The sequence below is a fragment of the Lepisma saccharinum genome, chromosome 21 (assembly GCF_977018435.1).
Source record: "Lepisma saccharinum chromosome 21, izLepSacc3.1, whole genome shotgun sequence".
Classification (NCBI taxonomy): domain Eukaryota; kingdom Metazoa; phylum Arthropoda; class Insecta; order Zygentoma; family Lepismatidae; genus Lepisma; species Lepisma saccharinum.
The window spans coordinates 46,601,640-46,625,397 of NC_139249.1; the positions used below are offsets into that span (position 1 = coordinate 46,601,640).

The 23,758-nt window shown below is 36.0% G+C and overlaps 1 protein-coding gene across 6 annotated transcripts in view; it reads left to right on the forward strand.

Moving 5' to 3' along the window:
• The window catches only part of LOC146004072 (extended synaptotagmin-2-like), a 60,266-nt gene extending 38,423 nt beyond the window's left edge, over positions 1–21,843 (forward strand). For 5 of the 6 annotated variants that reach the window (XM_083142694.1, XM_083142700.1, XM_083142696.1 and 2 more), the window contains 5 exons: positions 7,297–7,380; positions 11,363–11,518; positions 13,203–13,352; positions 18,734–18,825; positions 21,716–21,843. In XM_083142694.1, coding sequence (XP_082998820.1) covers positions 7,297–7,380; positions 11,363–11,518; positions 13,203–13,352; positions 18,734–18,748 — 405 coding nt within the window. In that variant the 3' untranslated portion in view covers positions 18,749–18,825; positions 21,716–21,843. The remainder of the gene's footprint in view (positions 1–7,296; positions 7,381–11,362; positions 11,519–13,202; positions 13,353–18,733; positions 18,826–21,715) is intronic. The other variant, XM_083142698.1, reaches the window with a different exon arrangement.
• Positions 21,844–23,758: the final 1,915 nt, after the last annotated feature.

Consider the following 23,758-nt stretch of genomic DNA (forward strand, 5'->3'; position numbering starts at 1 on the left):
CTGTGGCGGATATTAATGGTCAACTCCTCAAAGCATATTGAGTGAATTTTGATTAGGAATGGCATTACTGCACCATTGACTACATTGGTAGGGTCATTTATATTTATCGTTTCCTCCACTGTTGGTCATTGAGTATATATACTGTCCCGACTGTGAATTACATAAGGCAATAGCAATGGAAATGTGCATACACATAACACTTAATTTTTTAAAAAACAGGTGCTAGTTTTCATAGTGACTTATTACCTATAATAAAAAAATTAAAATATTAAAAATAAAATGTAAAGAAAAGTAAAAAAGTTAAGAATAAAAAAGTTTTAAAAATAATAAAAATGTAAAAGAAAAGTATAAAATGAGAGTACTAGCACGAAATAAAAAAAGATAATGAAAGTATTTGTTGATAACTAAAAATTGGTGAGCTTGTATGTATGCTGGCGTGAGTTGGAATAGTAGCTGAGGGCTGAGGGTTGTTTACATTTTACATATGTCATTGATGGGGGAAGTGGTTCCAAAAATAGACACCCCCCTTTAGGAGGGGAGTTTGGCGAAGCAGAGCAGCGTTACTTTCTGCTAAACTTTGCAATGTCCTACAAGTCGCTAATCCTAACCACGTTTCCATTGTGTAGGGCAAGTACATTTCCATCGGTTGTCCACACTGTTTCGAATAGTTATTTTTCATGATCCGCCTATGCTGCTCCATTAACAGCTCTCGTTTTAGCATTTTTTCAATGCCTTTGCTGACTGGATGCTATGTAGGTTTGGCTAAAGGGCTCTGCCTGCCAGGAAGAATGCTTGGATCTCTCCAGTATGCATGAAATGCTCTCTTGTACGCTAGTGTACAGAGCAACCTGATTGGTTCAACAGTTCATTTGACCCTTCCTGCCTTCCAACGCAGAGGACAGCAGTAGAATTCCTACCTGTTTATTCATACTCGTGCTGTGATATGCTACAATACGCAATAGTGACTGATGGAACTATACCAAACTGAAATACAACACTTCTTAATGACCACTGCATTGTGTAATTTATCGCATGAACAGTGAAGTGCATTAAAAACTAAGAAATCAACGCAGTTTCTGTCAAACAAGTTGGTAAAGTCCTTGTGGTAGAAGTTCAGCCTGTGGCTGCTCTACCACTTAACCCATATTTTTTATTATTACTTTTTTGTTAATATCTAACTGCTTAGTATTGTGCCAATGGTAATGTTTAGCATTCATTTGAAAACTCTTAGCATCGAATGATCTCTAGACAAAATTATTTTAAAATGTTTATCAGCATTCTGAAGATGCAACATGATGTAATTCAAACAGTGGTGTGAATTACTAATCGGCACTATTGCGTCAGTAGAGTGTACGATAGTTGGATCATCTGCCCACCTCCATGTCAGAGTGTTTTGCACAATGCACTAAGATGCCAGAGGTCCCTGGTTCGAATCCCAGCCTGGGCATGGATGTTCTTTGTGAGTATCCCTTCATCAATGTTGTCAGTCATATTCATATTCGTGATTAGCCAAAGGTGGTAGAAAAGCAAAGTAAAATTAACCAAATCAATCAATAGTTGGATCATCCACAACAATGACGTCTACTGTTGTTCTAGAAGCTCTGGTGATTCAAGTTGATTTTTTAATGACTTGTATCATGCTGAAAGGTTTCCTTGATCAGCTGGATGTGCTGAAAGAAACAAAATATAGTTTTGCTATACATGTGTTATGCGTGGAGCAAAAGACTCCGAATGATGTACAGTGTATCTGACTTGCTGAACCTAATTAAAAAAGGTACAAAACACCAGTGTTCCAAACATTTGTTGCATAGTGAGGCATCTCATTTGGTAGCTAAAACACGCATGGATCATGTCTTATTGGAACCTGGCCGACTTCAGGCAATAAACACAATGAGATTGTGTTTTCAAATAGACAATACATATGGCGACTAATTCCATAAGTAAAATTCCTTTGAACTTGGTGTTACACCCGAGATGCTCATGCTACACTGCTGATAGCAATAATAACAAATAATAACAATAACAAAATGGAAGAAGTTTGCACTAAATTATAAGCTATTTCTAGATATATCAAATTTTATGGATACATTTATATGCCTATATTAGCCGATACCTGTACAGTTCTTATTAATATGTCTCATTTGTACTAGAATACATTATGGTATAAATTGTTATTAGAAGAACAGGAATTCAAATATTGCTACCATTTGAACATATTGATTGAGGTATTAATTAAGAAGTTTGATGGCATGACAGGAGGCATACTTTTTCAATGCTATTTCAATTTACACTTTTAAAGAGAGAAGGGAAAGTATCGGGCTTACATAGGGTTGTGCAACAGTGCACTTGACATAAGCCAAGAATAATCTGCATTTTTAATACGAGAGGTGTTTCACACAGGCCCATAGCTAGAGGGAGCAGGGGGTGGGGCAACAGCCCCCCCTGAGAACCTGCTTTGCCCCCCTGTGAAAAGTACGGAACACATTCCTACCTGGAATTCTCACTAATCTTTACAATTATATCCTATATTGCTCTAGCAACATAACAAAGACACTTATTGATTTTGTCATTTATTAGGGTGTATGGGATTCCGTATAATGTCGTATCAGGATTGGGAGAAAAAATTCCTGTCCAGATTCAGACTTCGGGAAATGAATTGGCAAATTTCAGTATCTAGAACAGTTGTGACTTTTTGAGTAGTCTTAAAGGTGCCTAATGTGTTCGGACGATTTTCTTGGATGTGTTGTTATGAACTTGGAACTGCTTAATTTTTTGTTTCCCAACTCTACCTTTTGATAATAGTGATTCACGTGGCAGAAAGAGGGAGTGGATATTTGATTTTTGTTACTTAGCGTTGTTTTTCTGCCACTTCTTGCTAATCACAACAATGAGTGATGACGTGAAATTAATGAAGAGTCACTCATAAACAGTGCCACAACCACAGGGGACAGAAGTCCTGTCTAGGGGAAGCAAACATTGAAGTAAAAAAACAAGACTAGGAGAATCTAAGAATAGCAGGACAATTGGGTACTTATGAAGGAATTAGTTTCATCCCTGTACTTCGAACAGCAATTCCGTACACACTCATATCCAAACCCACACACCTTTACACTTTCTTTTCTTCTAAATGTGTATAACTCTCAAACTTTCTTTATTTCATTGTTACTATAGGACACTATATATACTAATGTAAATTCATCACATTTTCCTTAGATGTAGCTTTTGCATATTTTTTTTTTTTACTATATAGGGCATCAAGTCATTATTTGTATTAATTTTGTTCAAAATGAAATGTTGTATGGGTTAATTGTAACCCTATGGAAATAATAATAATAATAAATAATAATAATAATAATAATGTGTTCCTTGCATTTTTCTTGCAGACGGCCAAGGGCACTTGCAAGGGGCACAAAGGGCAATTGCCCTCTATTTCAAATTCTATACAAATAAAAATACATTTCGTATTTTCTTGCTTACTTCACTCACAATCTCTGCTATTCTTATAGTCCAAGTTCACAGCCATAGCTATGGGACGGCGGGAGTTGGCCCTGGGAGTCAAACAATCTGTATGAACAAAAAAAAAAAAATGTTGAAGAGAATGCCATGGCGCCCCGCAAAATTTTTTTCGCTCTATTAAAACAATTTCTTTCTATGAAACTTAATATGAAATTTTAATGATGGAACTGTAATCCAATAAGTCATTGATCAATCAAGGGATTCCTATTTGTTTGTCAGGTGTCAAAACATGTGGTGCACTTGTCGCTGTAAAAAACGACCATTTGTCCTTTTTGGTGGGAGAACCGATGCAACAGCCTGACTCCATCTTAGTTAAAGTATTGCTTAACAAGAAATTTCCTCTCTATATTGGTGTTGTGTACTTCCCCCCCAAATCAACTAAGGCATTATATGACACATTTTACGACTTTGTTGAAACCCATACTAAGCCAGGTGATAAAATACTATTCTGTGGTGACTTTAATTTACCTGGAATTACAAGTGTAAACGCTGATTTATTAAGTCTTACGCCAGTGTGTTAAGATCTACAACTTTTTATGTCTTACCATGCTCTCAGAAACGTAAACAATATTCAAAATGTAAACAATAGGTTACTTGACCTTATATTAACGAATGTTAGTAATATAGATATAAGCAGAGAGTTGCACCCTCTCCTACCGGAAGACACACATCACCCCTCAATAATAACCGAGATCCAATGCCTTTCCGTAAAATCAAATAAAAAGTCAAACCAAAACATTTCCACATACAACTTTAAGAAAGCATACTACTCCAAACTCTTCAGTTTAGTTTCAGAAACGGATTGGACGCCAGTAAATAGCGCCGTTAACGTAAATGAAGCTGCCGATATTTTCTACAGATTAATTTATGGCATATTTGATCAATGCATTCCCCTTAAAAAACTACAGAACTCAGCATATCCTTGCTGGTTTACGCCTGCTATAGTGAAAAGAATTAAAGTTAAAGCTTACCATAGGTTAAAATGGAAGAAAAGTATTACAAACAAAGAATATCATTTAGAAAAATTTCTTCAGCTTCGCGCACAGGTTAAGAAAGACATAACTGTAGCTTACACTAATTACATAAAAGAGTCTGAAGACCAGATAAGTGTGGACCCTTCTCGATTCTGGTCCTATATCAAAAGTAAAAAGTCCCATCAAAACTGCGAAACTATTAAAGTCGGCGCAGACATATTGACAGACGAAAATGACATCGCGGATGCCTTTGCAACTTACTTTCATTCTGTGTACGCAGCCGAAAGAGCTAAATATGACATAAATAATCTGAAAATAAAAATTGCTAACGAACAACTTGATATTTTCACTTTGCGCAACATCTGTGTAAGCGAAGTAGAAGCTGCCATCAAGAATTTGAAATCCAAATCAACGACCGGCCCTGACAACATACCACCATATATAGTTAAAGGATGTTGCGATATTTTAAAATATCCCTTGCTGCAAACATTTAACCTTTCCCTGGATACCAATACTTTTCCTTCAAGATGGAAAACGTCGTCCGTCTGTCCTATCCCCAAGTATCACCAAAGATCAAGCTTAGAAAATTATAGACCGATAGCAATCCTTTCTAGTCTTGCTAAAATATTTGAACAAATTATTTACAAGAGGATGTTAGCACACGTCAATCCAGTTATCTCTCCTTATCAGCATGGATTTCTCCAAAGAGGTCTACCGTAACAAACTTAGCTAACTTTACCCATTACGCATGCAATGTACTAGATAACACAGGACAAGTCGATGCAATATACACCGATTTTACTAAGGCATTTGACAAAATTGATCATGATATATTACTACAGAAAATTGCTTCATTCAATATTTCACTTAATACTTTAAATTTCTTTGCTTCATATTTAGCCGATCGAACGCAAACTGTAATATACAGGAAAATCAAAAGTCGCCCCTTCACACCATATTCTGGTGTTCCCCAAGGGTCCAATCTTGGACCGCTTTTGTTTTTATTACTTATCAACGACTTACCCAATTGCATACAAAATTCTCAAAAGTTGCTTTTCGCCGACGATCTTAAGCTTTTCTACGAAATAACTACCTCTGAAGACTGTTTAAAACTGCAGGAAGATGTAGACAGAGTGATCTCTTGGTGTGAAAGTAACAAGTTGGATCTTAACCCAACAAAATGCAACGTAGTCACTTACACAAAACGCAAAGCATCTTGTGTGTTTCCATACCATATTAAAAATGTACAAATCACGCGCAAAAATGAAATTAAAGATCTCGGAGTGACCTTCGACACCAAGCTCAAATTTAATAAGCATATTGAAACTGTTACTAACGACGCTTTCAGAAACTTAGGTTTTATAATCCGATCAAGCCACGACTTCACGAAAATAGAACCAGTGAAAATACTTTACTATTCCCTCGTATGGTCAAAACTAGAATATGCGTCAGTAATCTGGAATCCCACTCAAATAAATTTAATTCATAGACTAGAATGCATTCAGTCCAAGTTTCTTAGATATCTCAAATTCAAAGCCTGTGGAGAATATCCAGCATTCGATTCATACGATAATCTAGTCTCAGAGACCAACTTCAACAAACTAGCACTCCGACGACAAGTAAATGACCTGCTCTTTCTGTATAAAGTAATTAACGGTATAATAGACGATTCCAACTTATTATCAGCCGTATCATTTAATGTTCCCATTTCCAAAATACGTCCCAAGCACAAAATCTTCCATTGCCAGAGGGCGAAAACATCAATTCTTTCTGCCTCTCAGGTGTGGAGAGCGTGCAACTCTTTCAACAAAATTTCATGTGTAAATAACACAATTGATATTTTTGCAATGAGTTTATACAATTTAAAAAATAGTATTACTGGAACGCTGAATTTATTGTAGTAATATTATGTAATTAGAGCACCATAATTGGGCTCGGCCTGTTGAGCTCTATCAATAAATAAATAAATAAATAATATAATACAATTCACACAATATTTTGCAAAACGGTTAACGTAACCAGTAGGCAAACATTGTCTGTAGTGATGCAAGAGTCTCCCCTTTGAAGGAAATAGAGTCTGTGGGGAACTAAGGGACCCATGTTTTAATGTTTTAGCAAGTACAACAAAATGTATTACAAATTTTTACACAAGTCATCAAAGTGTAGATAATTATTTAATTAATTTGATTTTTCTTGCATAATACAACGCAATGGTGTTGTTGGATTCTCGTTAGATTCCTTTGTGCATAAAAATCTTGCATACTGGAAACTAAGAGGGAATCATTATGAAGCATGATTTATAAAGGACTCCCTTAATCAGTTCTGCAGAGATCCCCAAAGCTGTTGGTACATATTAATCATCTATTAACATTATCGACCTGTAAATATCAAGTACATACAGTCCCTATTAGCCTATTTATGTTAAACTTTATATTCTTTGGTAATCTGGAAAGGTCATTATCGAAATATTGCTATTTGATGTTGCTCGAAGTTTTTTTTTTTTTTTGCAGTTTCTGTTACTTATCTCTTTTGGGGGAGGGGGCACGTGCCTCTGTGTACCCTGCTATATCTGCCAATACGACACAATATATTAAAAATTTGCCCCCTCTAGGATTGACTTCGCTCCCCTACAAAGAATTCCTGGCTACGGGCCTGGTTTCACATAGTTACCTATGTTTTGAGTGCTGTTTTATTAAGATTTTCTTACATTGCTAAAAATTTTGATTTCTTTTTTAATACAAAAATTAAGTCATTAGTATTACCACAATATATGAAAATTTATTTATTTTTTAAATTTTATTTGTAGTTTGTCCAGAACATTTCAACAGCCAGGATACATCTGAGCACAGCACTGTTAATTTTCTACATAGATTCAATCCATAATCTGCCAGTGAGTATGCATTCTCAATTTGTTTTATGCTTATTATTTAGTGTAAATATTTCATAAACTTGTAAACTTATACAAGGAAGGATATATTTAAATTTATGCTCAATGGCACCTCATTTAGATGCAAAAATATTGTCTGGTTATGTTTTTCTAATTTACTTTTTACAATCCACATGCAGAATTTTGGTTCCTTTTTTTATTTAAAAGTATGTTACTTTAAAGTCCCTCTGTGATGAATTATGAACTGTGCCCTTCGTTTAAGCTTTTACTCATTGAATGTTTGTCATAGTCTACAACGAATAGTGAATTTTTGAAATATTTTTTTGAATTATATATTTACTTGAGCATAAATCTAAATATTGAAAATTTTGTATAACCAGGAGAAATTCATACTCTAAATTCAAATTATTGTTTGGGAGCTGCAGGATTTGGATGTTTTTATTGCAGAGAAAAGCATTTTTAGAACATGGAGTCGTGTTTATGGAGCTACTGACATTAGAATGCATTTTAAAATGTAGAACTTAGTGTTCTTAATGCATTACCTTGGTGTTTCACTCATTGGAAGCTAAAATTACTATCTGTTTTTCTTTAAGCGTGGAAAAAAGATTGCCATTATTTTTAGAGAATGTCACTGAATCTAAGTGCCTAATGTAACAACGTACAAAATAAAATAAATAAATGTCTTGTCAAATGTAAGTTTTTTTATCATAAATAAAAATATCACACGCTGCAACTCATTGAAAGCATTAGCAGTCAGAAATAACTCTAGGGAAAGACAATAAAATTAACACCCTTCTGAAGAAAATATGTGAAAATGTACATTGTTCTGTATCACAGCACTTTCCATCCCTCCCCTGGAAATCGGAAATATTTGTTCTTTAAACTGTAAAATAAGTGGCTAAAATGAAAAAATGATTGATTGATTTAGTTTATTTTACTTCATTTTTCTGCCACTTTTGGCTCATCATGATGAAAAGATGCTCATGTAATGTTACAAACAAATTTTTACCCATAAAGATTTTAAAGAAGCTAAAATGTAATTAAATAAATTTCGAAATATTTGGCTTCCAATGTAGAAATGTAAATTAGGGCTGAGCTGATACTGATGCCGATGTATCGGTATCGGCCGATACCGATATCGGTATCAAAAAGTATCGGATGCAATTTATTTGCCGATACCTGCCAATACTTTTCCGGCATTTTTAAGGACTCCGTGAAAGACCAAAATGTCGTGCGACACTTTTGCGGAGTGTAATTATCTTGGAAATTATGCACAATTCGAGTTTTTTCAAAACTTTTCACAAGTTTTGTGTCAAAAAACGTAATTTTGTGATAACGTAACATGTAATTTAATATTCTAAAGTAATTCTAAAATATTTTTAAGCAAAAATCTTGGAAAATGGATGTATATAATTATTATTAAGAGTGGAATACTTAATCACTAACATTAAAATATATTTTGGAGCAACTTAATATTATAGTTTTCAAGCATCGGTATCGGTATCGGTAACAGCATAGGTATCGGTGGGAATCAGTAAGAGTATCGGCATGAGTATTGGTATCGTTTCAAAGTGGTATTGGCTCAGCCCTTAACATTTTTATACTGTGGAACCCCGATATTTTATGTTCCCAAATTTTACATTTTCCCACAGTCTTCAAGGCCCCAACGTAGGAAAATATAAAAATTTCCTCAAGTTTACATTTTCCCACATTTTCAGTTTGATCACCTGAAAATGTAAAATCGAAGTTGCACTGTATTTAGAAAACACTTTCCATGGCTTTTGTGAATGCATTCATAAAGAGTGAAAATGCTGACCAAGGCAAAATTTATTGTAAAATAAGACACTATAAACAGAAAAGTTTCCGCACTCTAACAGGGTGTTCTTCAGACAAAGATTCAGAATAAATTAAAATAAAGATATAACCATCATCTATACATATACACTCACAATACTGGGTCTACACAAAACCCCTGAAGGTGCGAGTCCTTATCTGAGAATTTCCTATCAGGAATTCCTTAGTGTGAAGTCTCCTGGCAGGTACCTGACGAGAGTCTTGACACCAACCCCTTATCAAGTGAACAGATTCCTTATCTCTTGTGCTTCTTCCCTCCTCTTTCCTTTTCTTTGTTTTTCTTCCTTCCTTTCTCTCATCCTTCCCACTCTTTCTAATGCCCCTTTCAGGGGCGCCGACTTGTCAAAAGTATTGGGGGGGCTCTGATCACTGAAATAAAGGAATGAATGACTCACTCTCTCCCTTTTTTAAAAATAAAAATTACGTCTTCGTATAGCAGTTTTTAAGCAGCTATTATATTCCTCATGCAAATGAAATGTAACATGAAAAACATGTGTCTGCTCATTTGTTTTTTAAATAACAATTAACATTTTTGTTTAAAAGTAGGCTATGTATTAACATTAAGAGGCCAACATAAGATTTATGCTGGCCTCGGTAGCCGAGCATGTTGGGTGGTCGGCTCAACTCGCTTTGATCTGGAGGTCTCGGGTTCGAGTCCCGGCGAGGGCATGGGTGTGTTTTAATGTCCGCAACAGACTTGTAAAGAAAGGACATGTGACGGGTGCAAAAAACCTTAGTGTTGACGTACCCATAAAAATAGTAAATATTTTCAATATTTAACAGTTTCATTTAATTATTTACATAACTGCTAACACAAATCGCAGGCAAATAGTTTTACTTTCTTGTTCTTGCTACAATATTTTACTTTTTAAATTTTATTTTGCAATAATAAATAAACACATAACACGCCTTGCTTTAGCAATAATGCCTTTGATCATAGCCGTTCCTGCTTTCCCAATACAGACTTTTCATAAGCTCTCCTTGCGTACTTTACTGCAAGCTAGTGTTAAATAAACTCAAAGACTTTAGAATTATTTTCCCCTTATTCTTTGGACTAGAGGAAGAAATTTCGAGGATAACTAAATATCGTACATATCAATATTGCCTGAAAGTCGTGTTTACGACCTCAAATTGTTCAGAATTCACTAAACAACATACTGGTATAATTGTCATATCACCTCGTTATTTTGAAACTCTTTTAGTAAAAATGTTAACAATACTCATAATTATATACTTAGTATATAGTAATAAGTCGTGTGTTTTGCTGTCTCCGTTCATAGCCCCCTCCCCCCAAGTTGATAGTTTAGCGGTCTCAGCCCCCCAAATTTGATGGTCTAGAACATTTCAAATGTGTATTTAAAGTTAAGTTCATGTGGCACAATACAGAGTAAACTTTACAAGAGAAGCAAAATAATACATTAGATCCTCTTAAGCAAAATTATTTGAGGGGCTCGGCACCCACATCATTAACATTGGGGGGCCTTGAGCCCCCCAAGCCCCTTGGAGTCGGCGCCTATGGCCCCTTTCCATTCTTTGTTGATCTTAATGAACTGGAATAGGGGGGACTTATGTCTTCTCCTTTCTTCTCTATTTCCTTGGCCTCTTTCCATTTCTTTACTAGTTCTCCCTTCTCCCATCCCATCCACCTAGCCTTATCCCATTCTATGTCATGTCCTGTTTCTCTTGTGTGAATATCGCATTTCTGTCTCTCTTTAGTCTTATATCATCCATACGTTTCGTTAATCTGCCTTTCAGTATATTTTTTGTTTCCCCTATGTATCACATTCTTTGCACTTAACTTCCCCTCTTCCTCTTCTCTGTTTTCTTCCTTCTTCTTCTTCGCATTCTTTGCTATCTATAGTGTTATAGCGTTTATAGTGTTATCGTAAAATGTGTAACAAACTGACTGAATTATCAAATTGGTAAATTTAGCAACAAATTAGTCAGTAAACATTTACAGCAACAAGCCATTTTCAACCAATAACAAAACAATCTCCTTACTATTAAAAATATACCATCTACATATAGTTGTTCATTGGATGAATACTTATAGATGTAAGAGAAAGAAGTAATATTTATTATGATTAGACCACACTGTCAGTTACTTCTCTTTTCTCTTTGTCTATTGAAGCCAAAGGAGAGAGGAAAACCAAACTCTTATGTAATAGTTAAAGTTGAAAGCAAGCAACATAAATCTGCTATCATCAATGAAGAAACAAATCCAGTATTTGCACAAGGATTTTCATTTCTTCTTTGCAATCCTCAAACTAGCATACTTTACCTGAAGGTAAGTTTTAAGTTCTTTTTTTAAACATGTATAAATGCTGCAGTATTTACAATTTAGTGGTCTTGACTGAAAGATTGTTGAATATTGTTAGGGATGAGTGAAGTTGACAGAATCAATTTGGTGTGTTTATTGTTTGTTTGTTCCAGTGATGAAGTACACAAGTAAATTTTTTTCTAATAAGAACCATATGTAATGATACTTTGCACTGGATATACAAGTTTTTCAAGCATCCACAATGCCACGCCCCACAAAGTTCCAGGGTGGAATGTCAATTAGATCATGAGAAATAAAGTAACATCAGATACTTCTTGATCGTACCTTGATCTTGTAATCTTACATGGTCATAGCACACATTGTTAGGCCTGAACACTAAAAAAAATTCAGCCATGAGTAAATACTTGAAGGCTTCAGATTTGATTTGTACATGGAAGACAATGCAATGGAAAGAAAAGCAGCAGGTGGTCATTGAAACCAGTGGTGCCAATTTCAAATCAATTGGGGAGGCAAGATGAACATAAAGAATATATAATACCTGTTCTCCTTGAGGAATTTGGGGGAGAAAGGACTGGGAGTGTCTGCCTATCCTCCCCTCCCCCAAGACAGCACATATACTTGAAACTCTGAGATCTGACAAATGTTTGAAATTAGCCAATATTTATTAGCAGCCATCACTTTCCAATTTCTGCATTGGTGTTGTTGCGAACATTTATGCACTATGATGATGACTTCAAGCATAAAAATAATTTAATGCAGTTGCAACAATATAAAAAATAACAATCCAGCTGAAAAATGGATTCAGTTGGACTCTTATATTTTATGAGGGTGTCAAATGATAGAGAGCCAAGCCAATGTTTTGTACAGGAACACAAGAGAACCATACACATACAGAAACATACGTGCAGTAGTTAGACATGTGCACCTCCAACCTGTGCAATTGTGTCTGGCGTTATTGCGCAATGGCTTTTTCTAGGTCTTGAGTCATCTCTGCAGCTCACACGTCCTTGCTGGAAATCCATCATTTCTCGGTGGCTAATGACATGCAATGATTGCTGTATATTGCAGACATGTGGCAATAAATCTCATGTTGAGACAGTTAAAGATCTCACCACACCATGCTGTTCTTCTTTTGGAGCCTCCATTGTGCGACGGACTGGTTTTTAACATGCATCAACTCCAGAACCGCTGTGCCTTGCTGTGCGACCATGCATAGAATGAAAGCACAGGAACTGCTGCAGCCTGCCCACCTAATGCCACATGACTGGATGAAACCATTCAACTGCATTGGCTGTCTTTCAGTTAACATAACCTTATACATTGACACAGTTGCAATTTCTGACTGTGTACACAAATTCTGAAGAAGGTATATTTGTGCTGTAAAATGAAGAAGTGAACAGCTAAACTTTAACAGTCATATATAATGCTAGAGATATACACGGTCTATTGATTTCAGGAAATAATCGGTGGTTACGCAATTATAGCTGTTCATTTCATACCCCAAAAGAGGAGTACTCGTTCGTTGCAATGTTTCTGGCTAACAGCTACCCTGCAAAAAGATATAAGTGAGGATTTTGCACTTGTCTGTTTGTAATGATTGTTTATTTCTTCTCAGCAATGATGCTGACCACACATATTTAATAGTAAGTTCATGCTAAATACCAGAAAGTTATGAAAAGTGTTGTTTCAGGTGATTGATGACAAGACAAACTCATTGCTTGGAACGTGGTCATTTAGTGTTTGCAATCTTCTGACAAAGGATGGGCTGGAAATCAGCAATGAATCATTTTTCCTAAAACAAGCAGAAAATAGTATAATATATCTCACAATGCAACTTAAGGTAACAGCCAAATAGAAAAAGTTGTTAAATTTGTGTACCAATTTTTAATTTGAAATAGAATGTTTCTATTACATTACTTTTTGACAACATGGGATATATTTCAATAAAACAAATGTAGAGGCAACTCGTTTTCGAAACATCTCTGAGTTCTGTCGCTTCACTAGTCAGCGATCCTAAAATAGTCTTCTTCCTTGTGACGGCGTAGCACGTTGCGCAGAACGACATGCCCAGAAATCATTCGTGAAAGTGATACCGAGGTGCAAGGATCTGGTGCTAGACTTGAGCGTGCTGCTGAGTGTATAGAAGTGCGATTTCGTAGTGTGTTCCTCACATAAAATATGCCTCCTGTTCTTTCCAAAGTTTATCGTAGAAAGCTTAGGGGACAAACGCGTGAAGTTGTGGCAAACGTCTTGCAATTCATGCAAGAAGAGGCTGACAAAAATGATTTGAAGTTGCCTCTTAAAAAAGTTATTGACCGCATTTGTGCTGTGACAGGTGTATCTTTAAGTACGGTAAAATCAATTAAGAAGAAAAGTTCGACGGTTCATGCTGGATCATCGTCATCATACAGTACGCCGCGTAGAAATAAAAATCGTCCGTGGCCGTGTACAGATATAGATGATTTTGACATGTGCGTTGTTTGGAGAACAATTAATGAATTTTACACCGTAGACAGGCAAGTCCCAACAGTAAAATCTGTGCTTGCAAAATTAAGGAAAACCATCGGATATAAAGGGCAGGCAACCAGTTTATTGAAGATCTTCAAAAAACTTGCGTTTAGGTGGAAGAAAGTGGAAACTAATAGACGTGTGCTTATTGAGAGGAATGACATTCGGAATGTAAGGATTGCTTATTTATGGTCCATCAGTAGATATCGTCGGGAAGGCCATCCTATTGTGTATATACCGATGAAACATACATCCATAGTTCCCACACAACCACTAAAACATGGTGCGACGATAGTCTCGATGGCCTGAAATCTCCAATATCCAAAGGGCAACGTCTCATTATTGTCCATGCAGGCAGCGACAAGGGGTTCATCCCTAACGCCCTTCTGATATTTAAATCAAATCAGAAAACAGGAGACTACCACTCGGAGATGAATTCCAGCAATTACATGCGGTGGATAAGAGAAATGGTCATTCCAAATTTACCCTCAAATTCCGTCTTTGTAATCGACAACGCATCCTACCACAATATCCAGAAAGAAAGATGTCCTTTGTCTAACACCAAGAAAAAGGAAATGCAAGAGTGGCTATTAAAAAACAATATACCATTTATGGATGATATGTTCAAGCCTGAACTATACAGCCTTATAAAACTGCACAAACCAAAGATGAAATCATACATTTTAGATGAACTGATGAATGAACATGGCCACACTGTCCTTCGCTTGCCTGCATATCATCCCGATTTAAATGCTATAGAGAAAATTTGGGGCATTTCTAAACAATGGGTTGCAAATCGCAATGTGACTTTCAAATTAAATGATGTATGGGAACTGTGTAAGGACGCGTTTTCGGTGATTGGAGAGGAGGAATGGGAGTCATGTTGCAGCAATGTTAGAAAAACTGAGGAACAATACATTCGGACGGAGGGTTTGCTGGAACCAGAAATAGAGCGTCTTGCTTTCAGTGTTGTTGACAGTAGCAGCAGTGTGGACGATTCATTGTCGAGTGCAGAAGATTCTTGTTGTGAAATGTCCGATTCAGGTTCCAAACTTGACGGCATAGAAGACCTGGAATAAATCATTGGTTTCTTCATTTGATCATATTTGCAGTATTTACAACACATAAGGTAAGCTTATTGTATTGTTTTTGCTAGTGAGCTTTTGTTGTTCTACAATTCTGCATTGAGTCATTGTTACCCACTGTTTTTTTGTTCACTTGCAACGCTGCTCGAGAATTGTAAACACGCACCAACAGTCACGTGTTGCAACTCCCTCACCAGCTGATTCGGTTTCTGTGCGACTCGCTTTCAACTTGCGCATAAGAACACCTCAGAGATGTTCTGAAAACGCGTTGCCTCTACTACGTAGAAATATTTCCACTCAGTAGCTCCATTGGTAGATCAATGGCACAGTATGCCAGAAACTCAGGTTTGAGTTCTGATTGAGCCTGGATTTTTCACTAAAATTTCTAAGTAGTATTTGCAATTGTTGATAATGAAATTCAACTCATTAAAATATCCTTGATTGACTTGAAAGTACAGCTAAAAGCAAAAGTAAGTAAGTGAATTGTCCACCACCATTTACTTCACTTTATTTTCTGCAATCATTGATTGACGTAAAAACAATAATCAGAGAACAACACTTGCATCAGCACCATAAAATTAAATTTCTTTAATCAATGCAGAATGTAGAATAAAAAAGAATAAAAACAGCAATGAACAATTTACTTCTTCGTTCACTTTGTGATTGGCTGTACAATAGAAAGAGAAATTCCAGAGAAATTACAAACACGTAAACAATCTTTGCCAAAGCAGTAGTGTTGACTGCACTTGATATGCGTATTGCTTAATACTTAACTGTAACTATCATTGAAACAAGCAAAAAATTAGTTTGAATGGTAACTTTACAAGTTCAGTTTATTATAATTTTTTCCTAGTTTCTTTAGTGATTAGATTGGATTATGTACCATTTCTTCCATTTATTCTCAAGATTGAGTACTTTTTAGAATTATTATTATCAAATGCAATAAACAATCTATTGTGCATTATGACACTGTTGTTGCTCTTCTCTGTGGAGCAACAGCCCTCTGAAGGCCAATGTCTGTCAAGCAACTTCAGAGCCTACTACTTCTATTCAATAAACTTCCCAATTGATCTCACTATGCTGGGCCAACACCGAAATTTTGGGGCTACCACTGCAAATCGAACTTTGGACCCCTCAAACCTAAAAGACAAGAGCATGCATTTGCCTGCATGGGAGTCTACTGTAGTTGCTCAATTTGTACATTTTGTGTATGCCGTGGCTGCGATTAGGAGAAGAAAAGAGGGGCATTTGCCTCCCCACTGTTTGCCCCATGCTACATATTTCCTCTTAAGGCTAAGCCTTAGTCTACCAAAACAAAGCCAACTGTCCTTGGCCCCTATCGCCGCCACTTCTGTGTGTGTGTGTGTGTGTCAGTGGCGTATTCTCCATGTTATCTGGTTTACCGCCATTAAGCTACTTTTTCATGCATACATATATAGCAATTGCTGAAAAATTTTTAGTTGTCGGACATCTGTTTTTGTTTTACTTGCTTACCTGCATTGTTATTTATGTCCATGATATTTAATTAATATACAATAAATAAGAATTATTGCAGTAAACTAGGTCAAATTTTCACAATACGCCACTGGCGTATTTACACAGGTAAAACAGCGCCAGCAAAAATGCAGGGGAAACCAGGCCGGCTTGGTAGCTCAGTGGTAGAGCAATGGTACGGATTGCCAGAGACCCGGGTTTGAGTCCTGGTCGAGCCTGCATTTTTCGCTGAAAATCTACATAACATTGGCGTGTGTTTGCAAACAAGAATATACATAGTGAGCATATAAGGAAGTAGGGTTAAAATACAAAAGGCATGAGATTGGCAGAACACTGAATGCAACCTTTCTATTTTAACCATTTATCCATGTGCATTAGCATTAGTTAACAAGGCAAATGAATCATATAAGTATCATTAAATTCATACTTGCCATTCAGGCCCGTAGCTAGAATTGATCTCCAGGGGGGGCTCACAGGTTATCAGGGGGGCTTTGTAAACCAAGTCCATTTTTTAAAAAATTAACAGTATTAAATGAAGATGTGTGTGTGATGTGGGGGAGGGTCATTAACTTATATAAAATTTATAAATATCATACAGATACTACATTTTTCTCCATCTTTTAAACCATCTCTTGAGGTGTTATACTGAATGCAACTCCAACCCGCAGCTGGGAAACAGTGAATCAGCGATCAGTTGAATTTTCGTCGACTGAGATTGGGCATTATCGAGTCACAAGGTACCGAACGATGTTCGCGGGGTGAAACAAATGAGTGTTGGGTACACCACATGTTGCCAAATGTACCATAAAGCAACTGTATTGTCAGCACCAGAAATCAGCGAGGTTAGTGCTACAACTGTACACGCAGTCCTGAACGATGAGTTTCCGGAAGGACCACCCACAGGTCAGAATGCAGGCAGACACACAGTCATATAAAGACAACTGGCACAAACAGGAGTATGCTTGGCAATGTTGCTTCGAGACAGTGATGTGATCCCTTCAGCTTTTACTTCGCAACTTACTTCCCATCGGACCACACACCCCCGAAAATGGTTTAGGGACAGAAAGGGCCAGAAATAGCCTTCAAGGTCAGCCGCCAGTTGGAGTTGCATTCAATATAATTGATTGATCATGATTGATCATCCGTTACAGTAGAGGTTCCCAAACTTTTTTGTTTCACGGCACCCCTACTGCTTCAAGATTTTTCCGCGGTGCCCTAGTCAGAATGTGGGCCTATCTTGCACTTGCAACGCCCAATTAGTGTGGTTAGGTTGCTTTCCTTAGTTAAAAAATATACACATATTTCAAATTCAGAAACATTTTACGTGTGAAAAGTATTAAATAAGCACATATTTGGAACAATATAATCATTTCAGTGAAAATAATGTAACATTTTGCGGCTCCCCTAAAACCCAGCCATGGTACACCATGGCACCGCGGGGCACACTTTGGGGACCACTGCACATTCAAATCTACTTTAGATGATAGAGATATGTATATCACACACACAAAAAACACACAATATTCAATCACATTGCCTACAGTACATTTCACCTGCAGCGGAAGCAATGACACTGCCCTTATTTCCCAAAACTTGGGAGCTGTAGACTTTTGATGCAGATGCGAAGGGAACTTGCATGATAACATCAAAGTCACAGATTTCTGTCTAAACAGGACGTCACAACAGGGACAGTGAAGGTACAGATAAAGAAGCCCCCCTATGAAAGAACTTACAAAGTCCAGATAATCTTCTAAATATTTGCAGCTACTTAGACTTCTGCTCATAAACAAGTTGAGCGAATGAAATAGCTGCTGTTCATGTTCTGTGGATTTATCCCATTTTCAATCTTCACTGGAAACAAATTACACAAAATAGTTTCACCTAATGCCAAGGGGGGCTGATGGCAGGTCCAGGGGGGCCTGCCTGCCTGGCTATGGGCCTGTTGCCATTATATACCTGATCAGCACACAATTCACCTGAGTTGATTTTATGTAGGTTCTGTATGGATATTAGTAAAAATGTTAAATCCGTACTTCTAATATTTTTCACCTTATTTGGTAATACACATTGCACATGCAGTGCAAATTTTATTACACATTTACTGTATTGGTGATAATTTTCCTTTATATTGCAGGTGAAAAAGTGTTGAGAAAATAAATATAGGGAAAAGATTAATACGGAAGACAAACATATAGTAAATCAGCGTTGCTAGTTTTCATCAAACATGTAAGTAACTTAATATTACTTGCTTAATTCATTTTTGAAATGGTATTATTATTACTGGTGGTAGTGTTGTTGGATATAGTAGTAGTAAGTAAATTATTTTATGTACATGAATTATATTTATAATATAAGGATTATAAGTTACAAAAATAGGGAATACAGTGGTTTTGACATCATTGCCTTGTAACCAAGTAGGTCTGGGTTCAATACCTGATGGAGGCCAGTGATCAGAACGCTACATTTTAAAAGTAGCTTCACTACAGTTACAGCTACTCTTCCAAAATGTAGCTTCACTACAGCTACAGCTACATTTACCAAAAAGTAGCTCACTACGCTACTCCTGTTCGCTACTTGCTACTTCCCTACTTTTTGCGCTACTTCTGCATAAAAAAACTTAAAAACAACCATGTGGATATTAAAAAATCCCCTACTTTTTGAGAATAACATACATACCTATGGAAGTGGCATTTCAATTCAAATTTGATATATGAATATTGCAATTTTGGAGTTACCCAAATTAATGATTACAACTATACACAAATTAAATTTGGTAGGATTACGTATTTATGTTCACAACAACATATTTTTCTTGAGAATAAATATTTCATTTTTGAATAGACTGATATGAAGGCAGCATTTTGAATGAAAAGTACCTGGGGCCCTTTGTTTACAAAAGGGCTCCAGGTTCGATACCCAGCGATGGCACATAGTGGCTCGGATCCAGTCTTGATCAGCTTATCTATGCATAAAATGGACTCAAAACAAAAACTAGGAAAGATGCCAAGTTGGGAGGATGGGATCCTCCTGCTCCTCCATTCACCACACTGCTCATCATTCATTATTCTTCCTTGTTCTCACAATTAGCCGAAAGTGGCAGAAAGTGACTATAGATAAGAGAATAATTAAATAAACCATGCATCTTCATTGTCATGGTTGAGAAAAGTTGAAGAGGTAAACAGAAGAGGACAAATGGGTGGTGGACTATATCAAAGCATTCAAAGATTAATATGGAACAGGGATGTACCTAAGAAATGCAAGAAGGTAATATATAACACATACTATGTGCCAATAATTACGTGACATAGAGAGACAAAAAAAAAAAAAAAAGATGCAGGCAGTGGAGATGAAAATTTTAAGGAGTCTATGGGAGAAGACTAGAAGGGATAGAATAAGGAATTAGGAGATCCGACAGACAGTGGGTGTGGGAAGCTTCAGGACAGGATAGATCAGGCACAGATGAGATGGTTCGGGCACATGAAGAGTATGGATGGAGAAAGACTAACAGTAAGAGCTTACAATGCACAAGGAGTGGGAATAAGGCCACCAAGATGTCGGTGGAAAAAGCAGATTGCAGAGAGTGTTAGGAGAAGAGGACAAGATTGGAACACCGTGGAAAGAGAGGAGTGGTGGAAGACCAGAAAATAATGGAGAGGCTTGACTTCTATGCCGACCCAGTCAGAGGCAGGAAACGGCGAAGAATGATGATGATGATGTCATGATTAGCAAAATTTACAGAAAAGTGACGCAAAAGTAGGAAAAATACATAAATTTGAAAACTATGTATATTAACTAAAGAAACTTGTCGTTTCTGCAGGAAAGTCAATAACTCCTACGTACTTTTTTCAATATGATACAATATATTGAGGAAACTGTCATGTAAACCCGAGTGTTCTAAACATATTGTAATTTTAAAATTTGTGAACAAATATTATCGCGAAAATAATTGTAAGTCCAGAAACTCTATCATTCTTGTAACAATAATTTCTTGCTGGTGAGATCCTATATACTGACAATGATCAATGCTGTTAATGTACTGAGCCATTTATTGCTGGCACTATTCCTTTGTCAGTGCAGTGGAAAATCCATCGCTTGTTTTTGCACTGCAAGTTGTGTTTTACACAGCAATTAATGATATTTTGGTGTCTCTTACACCATGGATATCCACAGGATTTGTTCCGGGGGTAATGCAAACGAGGCACTTTATTTCAGTGGTGCAGCAAACGAGGCATGTTTCACCCCAAAATAGTGATGCAGCTCAAGACAGTTAGTTATCTGGATATCTAAATTATTCAGATACTAATTAAATAACATGCAGATATCTATAATCTACAATCTAGATAATCTGTATCTCCATGTAATAGACTGTCTTTATGAACCTCCTGCAAAATTAAGGGTTATTGTCGATTTTTTCTGACTCTGTTGCCACATTCAAAATTCACCTCAAAATGCTGAGAAAAAATGTAGCTGTAGCGAAATTTTCGCTACAAGTACAGGAATTTTGTAGCTTCACTACCGCTACAACTACAATTTTCAAAATGTAGCTTTGCTACAGCTACAGCTGCAAATTTTGTAGCTAGCTACTGTAGCGACGCTACAAGTAGCATGCTACTTCTGACCACTGATGGAGGCACATAGTGGTTCGGATCCCACTTTAAGCTGTAGGTACAGTCCCGATTAGCCTTTCTGTGTATAAAGTTAACTTAAAACAAAAAGCCTCAAAAACTTCAAACAATGTGTTGCGAGAATTACAGAAAACAATCCATGAAAATGACAAGTTTTTTTTTAATATAGGATTTGGTATGAGAGTTATACAAAATGTGCCAAACAATTAACTTTATTTCATTTTTTCAGTAGTCATGCAGTTTAATCAGAAATTTAGATTTTGAGAATTACAGTCTCATAAAATTTCAAATCATGTCAATGTGATAATTTTGCTACATCTGTTTTTAGTTTTTTGAGCAATGGGAAAAATGTAACATGGATTGTACTTTTAATTAACTTCTTGGTGTTTCCCATAAAATAATGTAGTAGAAAATGTCAGTGTGCAAGATTTTGAAATGCAAAAAAACATGAAACCAAAGTCAGTTCTGAGAGTTTCTTCTTATATTTTTAGGCTCTATGTGTAAGGCTGAGTGTCGTAAGGAAATCAGGTAGTAGCTAGAAGAAGAAGGGATGTATTTAAGTTACAAGAAAATTATTTTAAGTTTCTATGATGATATGTAAATGCCATGGCATGCAAGAACTTATAAATCAATACTTGGCAGTGATGTATATGTCTTAGTTATTGAAATTAAATATATATATTAATAGTTTGTCGCTATTGACTTTTCATTTTTCCATTTTAACGAAAGCTTTCTTCAACTCTAGTGGTAGCGATGGAGTCAGGTGGGCAGTACTCATCTATAGATTATCAGTAATTTTAGTATTTTTATTAATGTAATACATAGTTTAAAATTGAGAATACAGGTATGACATTTTGTTATTGTTGTAATTAATATAAGATATATATTTTAAAAATTCATTGTATATAAAATGAATTTTAAGAACATGTACTCGGTTACAAAGGCGAAATTCATCATTATCATCATTACATTGATTAAGCGAGTTTATATCAGATAAGATAAGATTTATTTCCATCCACTTGATCATATGAGTACAAATAGCACTATGATATGAGATAGGTCAATTACATGTATAATTTTGAGTACAAAGGAATTAACACATACTTAAGCATATTAAAAAGTATGAAAAGTATAAAATAAAATTACATGTATAATTTTGAGTACAAAGGAATTAACACATACCTTCGAATGTATGTGGGTCCCCTCCCCCAAAAAGTACAAATGCTGATCCACCCAAAAATTTTCATTTTAATCAATTAAACAACATGACACTGCTACTACATTAATTTAACAGTCACGAGACAGTCTGATATGATATGACATGATATGGGATGGGTCAATTACATGTATAATTTTGAGTACAAAGGAATTAACACATACTTAAGCATATTAAAAAGTATAAAAGAGTATAGAATAACATAAAACTAGAAGAAAAATCAAAGGTTATGTCTATTAATGAAAAATATGATCTAAGTACTCCTCTGTGCTATAAAACAAATACTTCATAAGCAAGCTCTTTACTGTTATTTTAAATTTGGTTGGATTATGATTCTTGAATTCCTCTGGCAGCTTGTTATAGAGTTTTACACCTTGAAATCCTAGACCACTATGTGTTTTGGGTGTGTGGACAGTAGAAAGGTGGAGGGAGTTATGCATACGAGTACTGTACTCTTCGCAACATCTTGACTGCCCTGAAAAAATTCTAAGTCCTGAATTCGTAAATTTGACAACATAGCGCTTCAGAGTCCAGAAATAGTATCCAACTTAGCAACAGTTTTTCTTTCTAAACGAAAACGCTTTTGTGAATTTCTTTCATTCTATCACATTCCATGAAGTTAGAAACCCTAAATCAGTAATATAATACGCAATTAAACAAAAATCGTAAATTGGAAATACAAATGTTGATATTTTTTTTAAAGGCATTCGTTCTGAAATAGAAAATAGGGGAATTTATGTGCAGTTGGAAACACTGAACTCGTTCTCCACCACCTGGAGATAATTGAAATCACATTTCAATTCAATGAAGCAAATTTCTCTCGATTTTAGGCAAAATTACAGTAAAGATAAATTGCACAATACCGGACCATTCTACAAAGTGCGTCTTTTCCCTGATCTGTGGTGAGAAAGAGTTCGGAACTCCGGCAAAATGTTATTTCAACCAGTGGCGAAGCTAAGGCGTAAAAACTGGGTAGGCTGAAAAATCTGCTTATATTATTTTTATACAGCAGGTCCATGCGTCGATTCTTGTTGGTCGCAAAAGTATCAATTACTCTTTCCTTGAAGCCTTCATCAATAGAAAGTTCTTTAACCAGTTCTTTTTTTCAATGACTATTGTACTGAGACAACTTAATCTTTCATTTTTCATTGAATTACGGAGATAATTTTTTACTCTCTTGAGGGTGCTCATACTTCTTTCGGAGGAAGCTGTAGTAACAGGGAATGTCAAGACCAACTTGATAAGTTGTGTTACTTCTTTGTAGATTGTTTGAAGATCATTGTTAACTATGAATTTTAGACAGTGACGTGCACTGAGG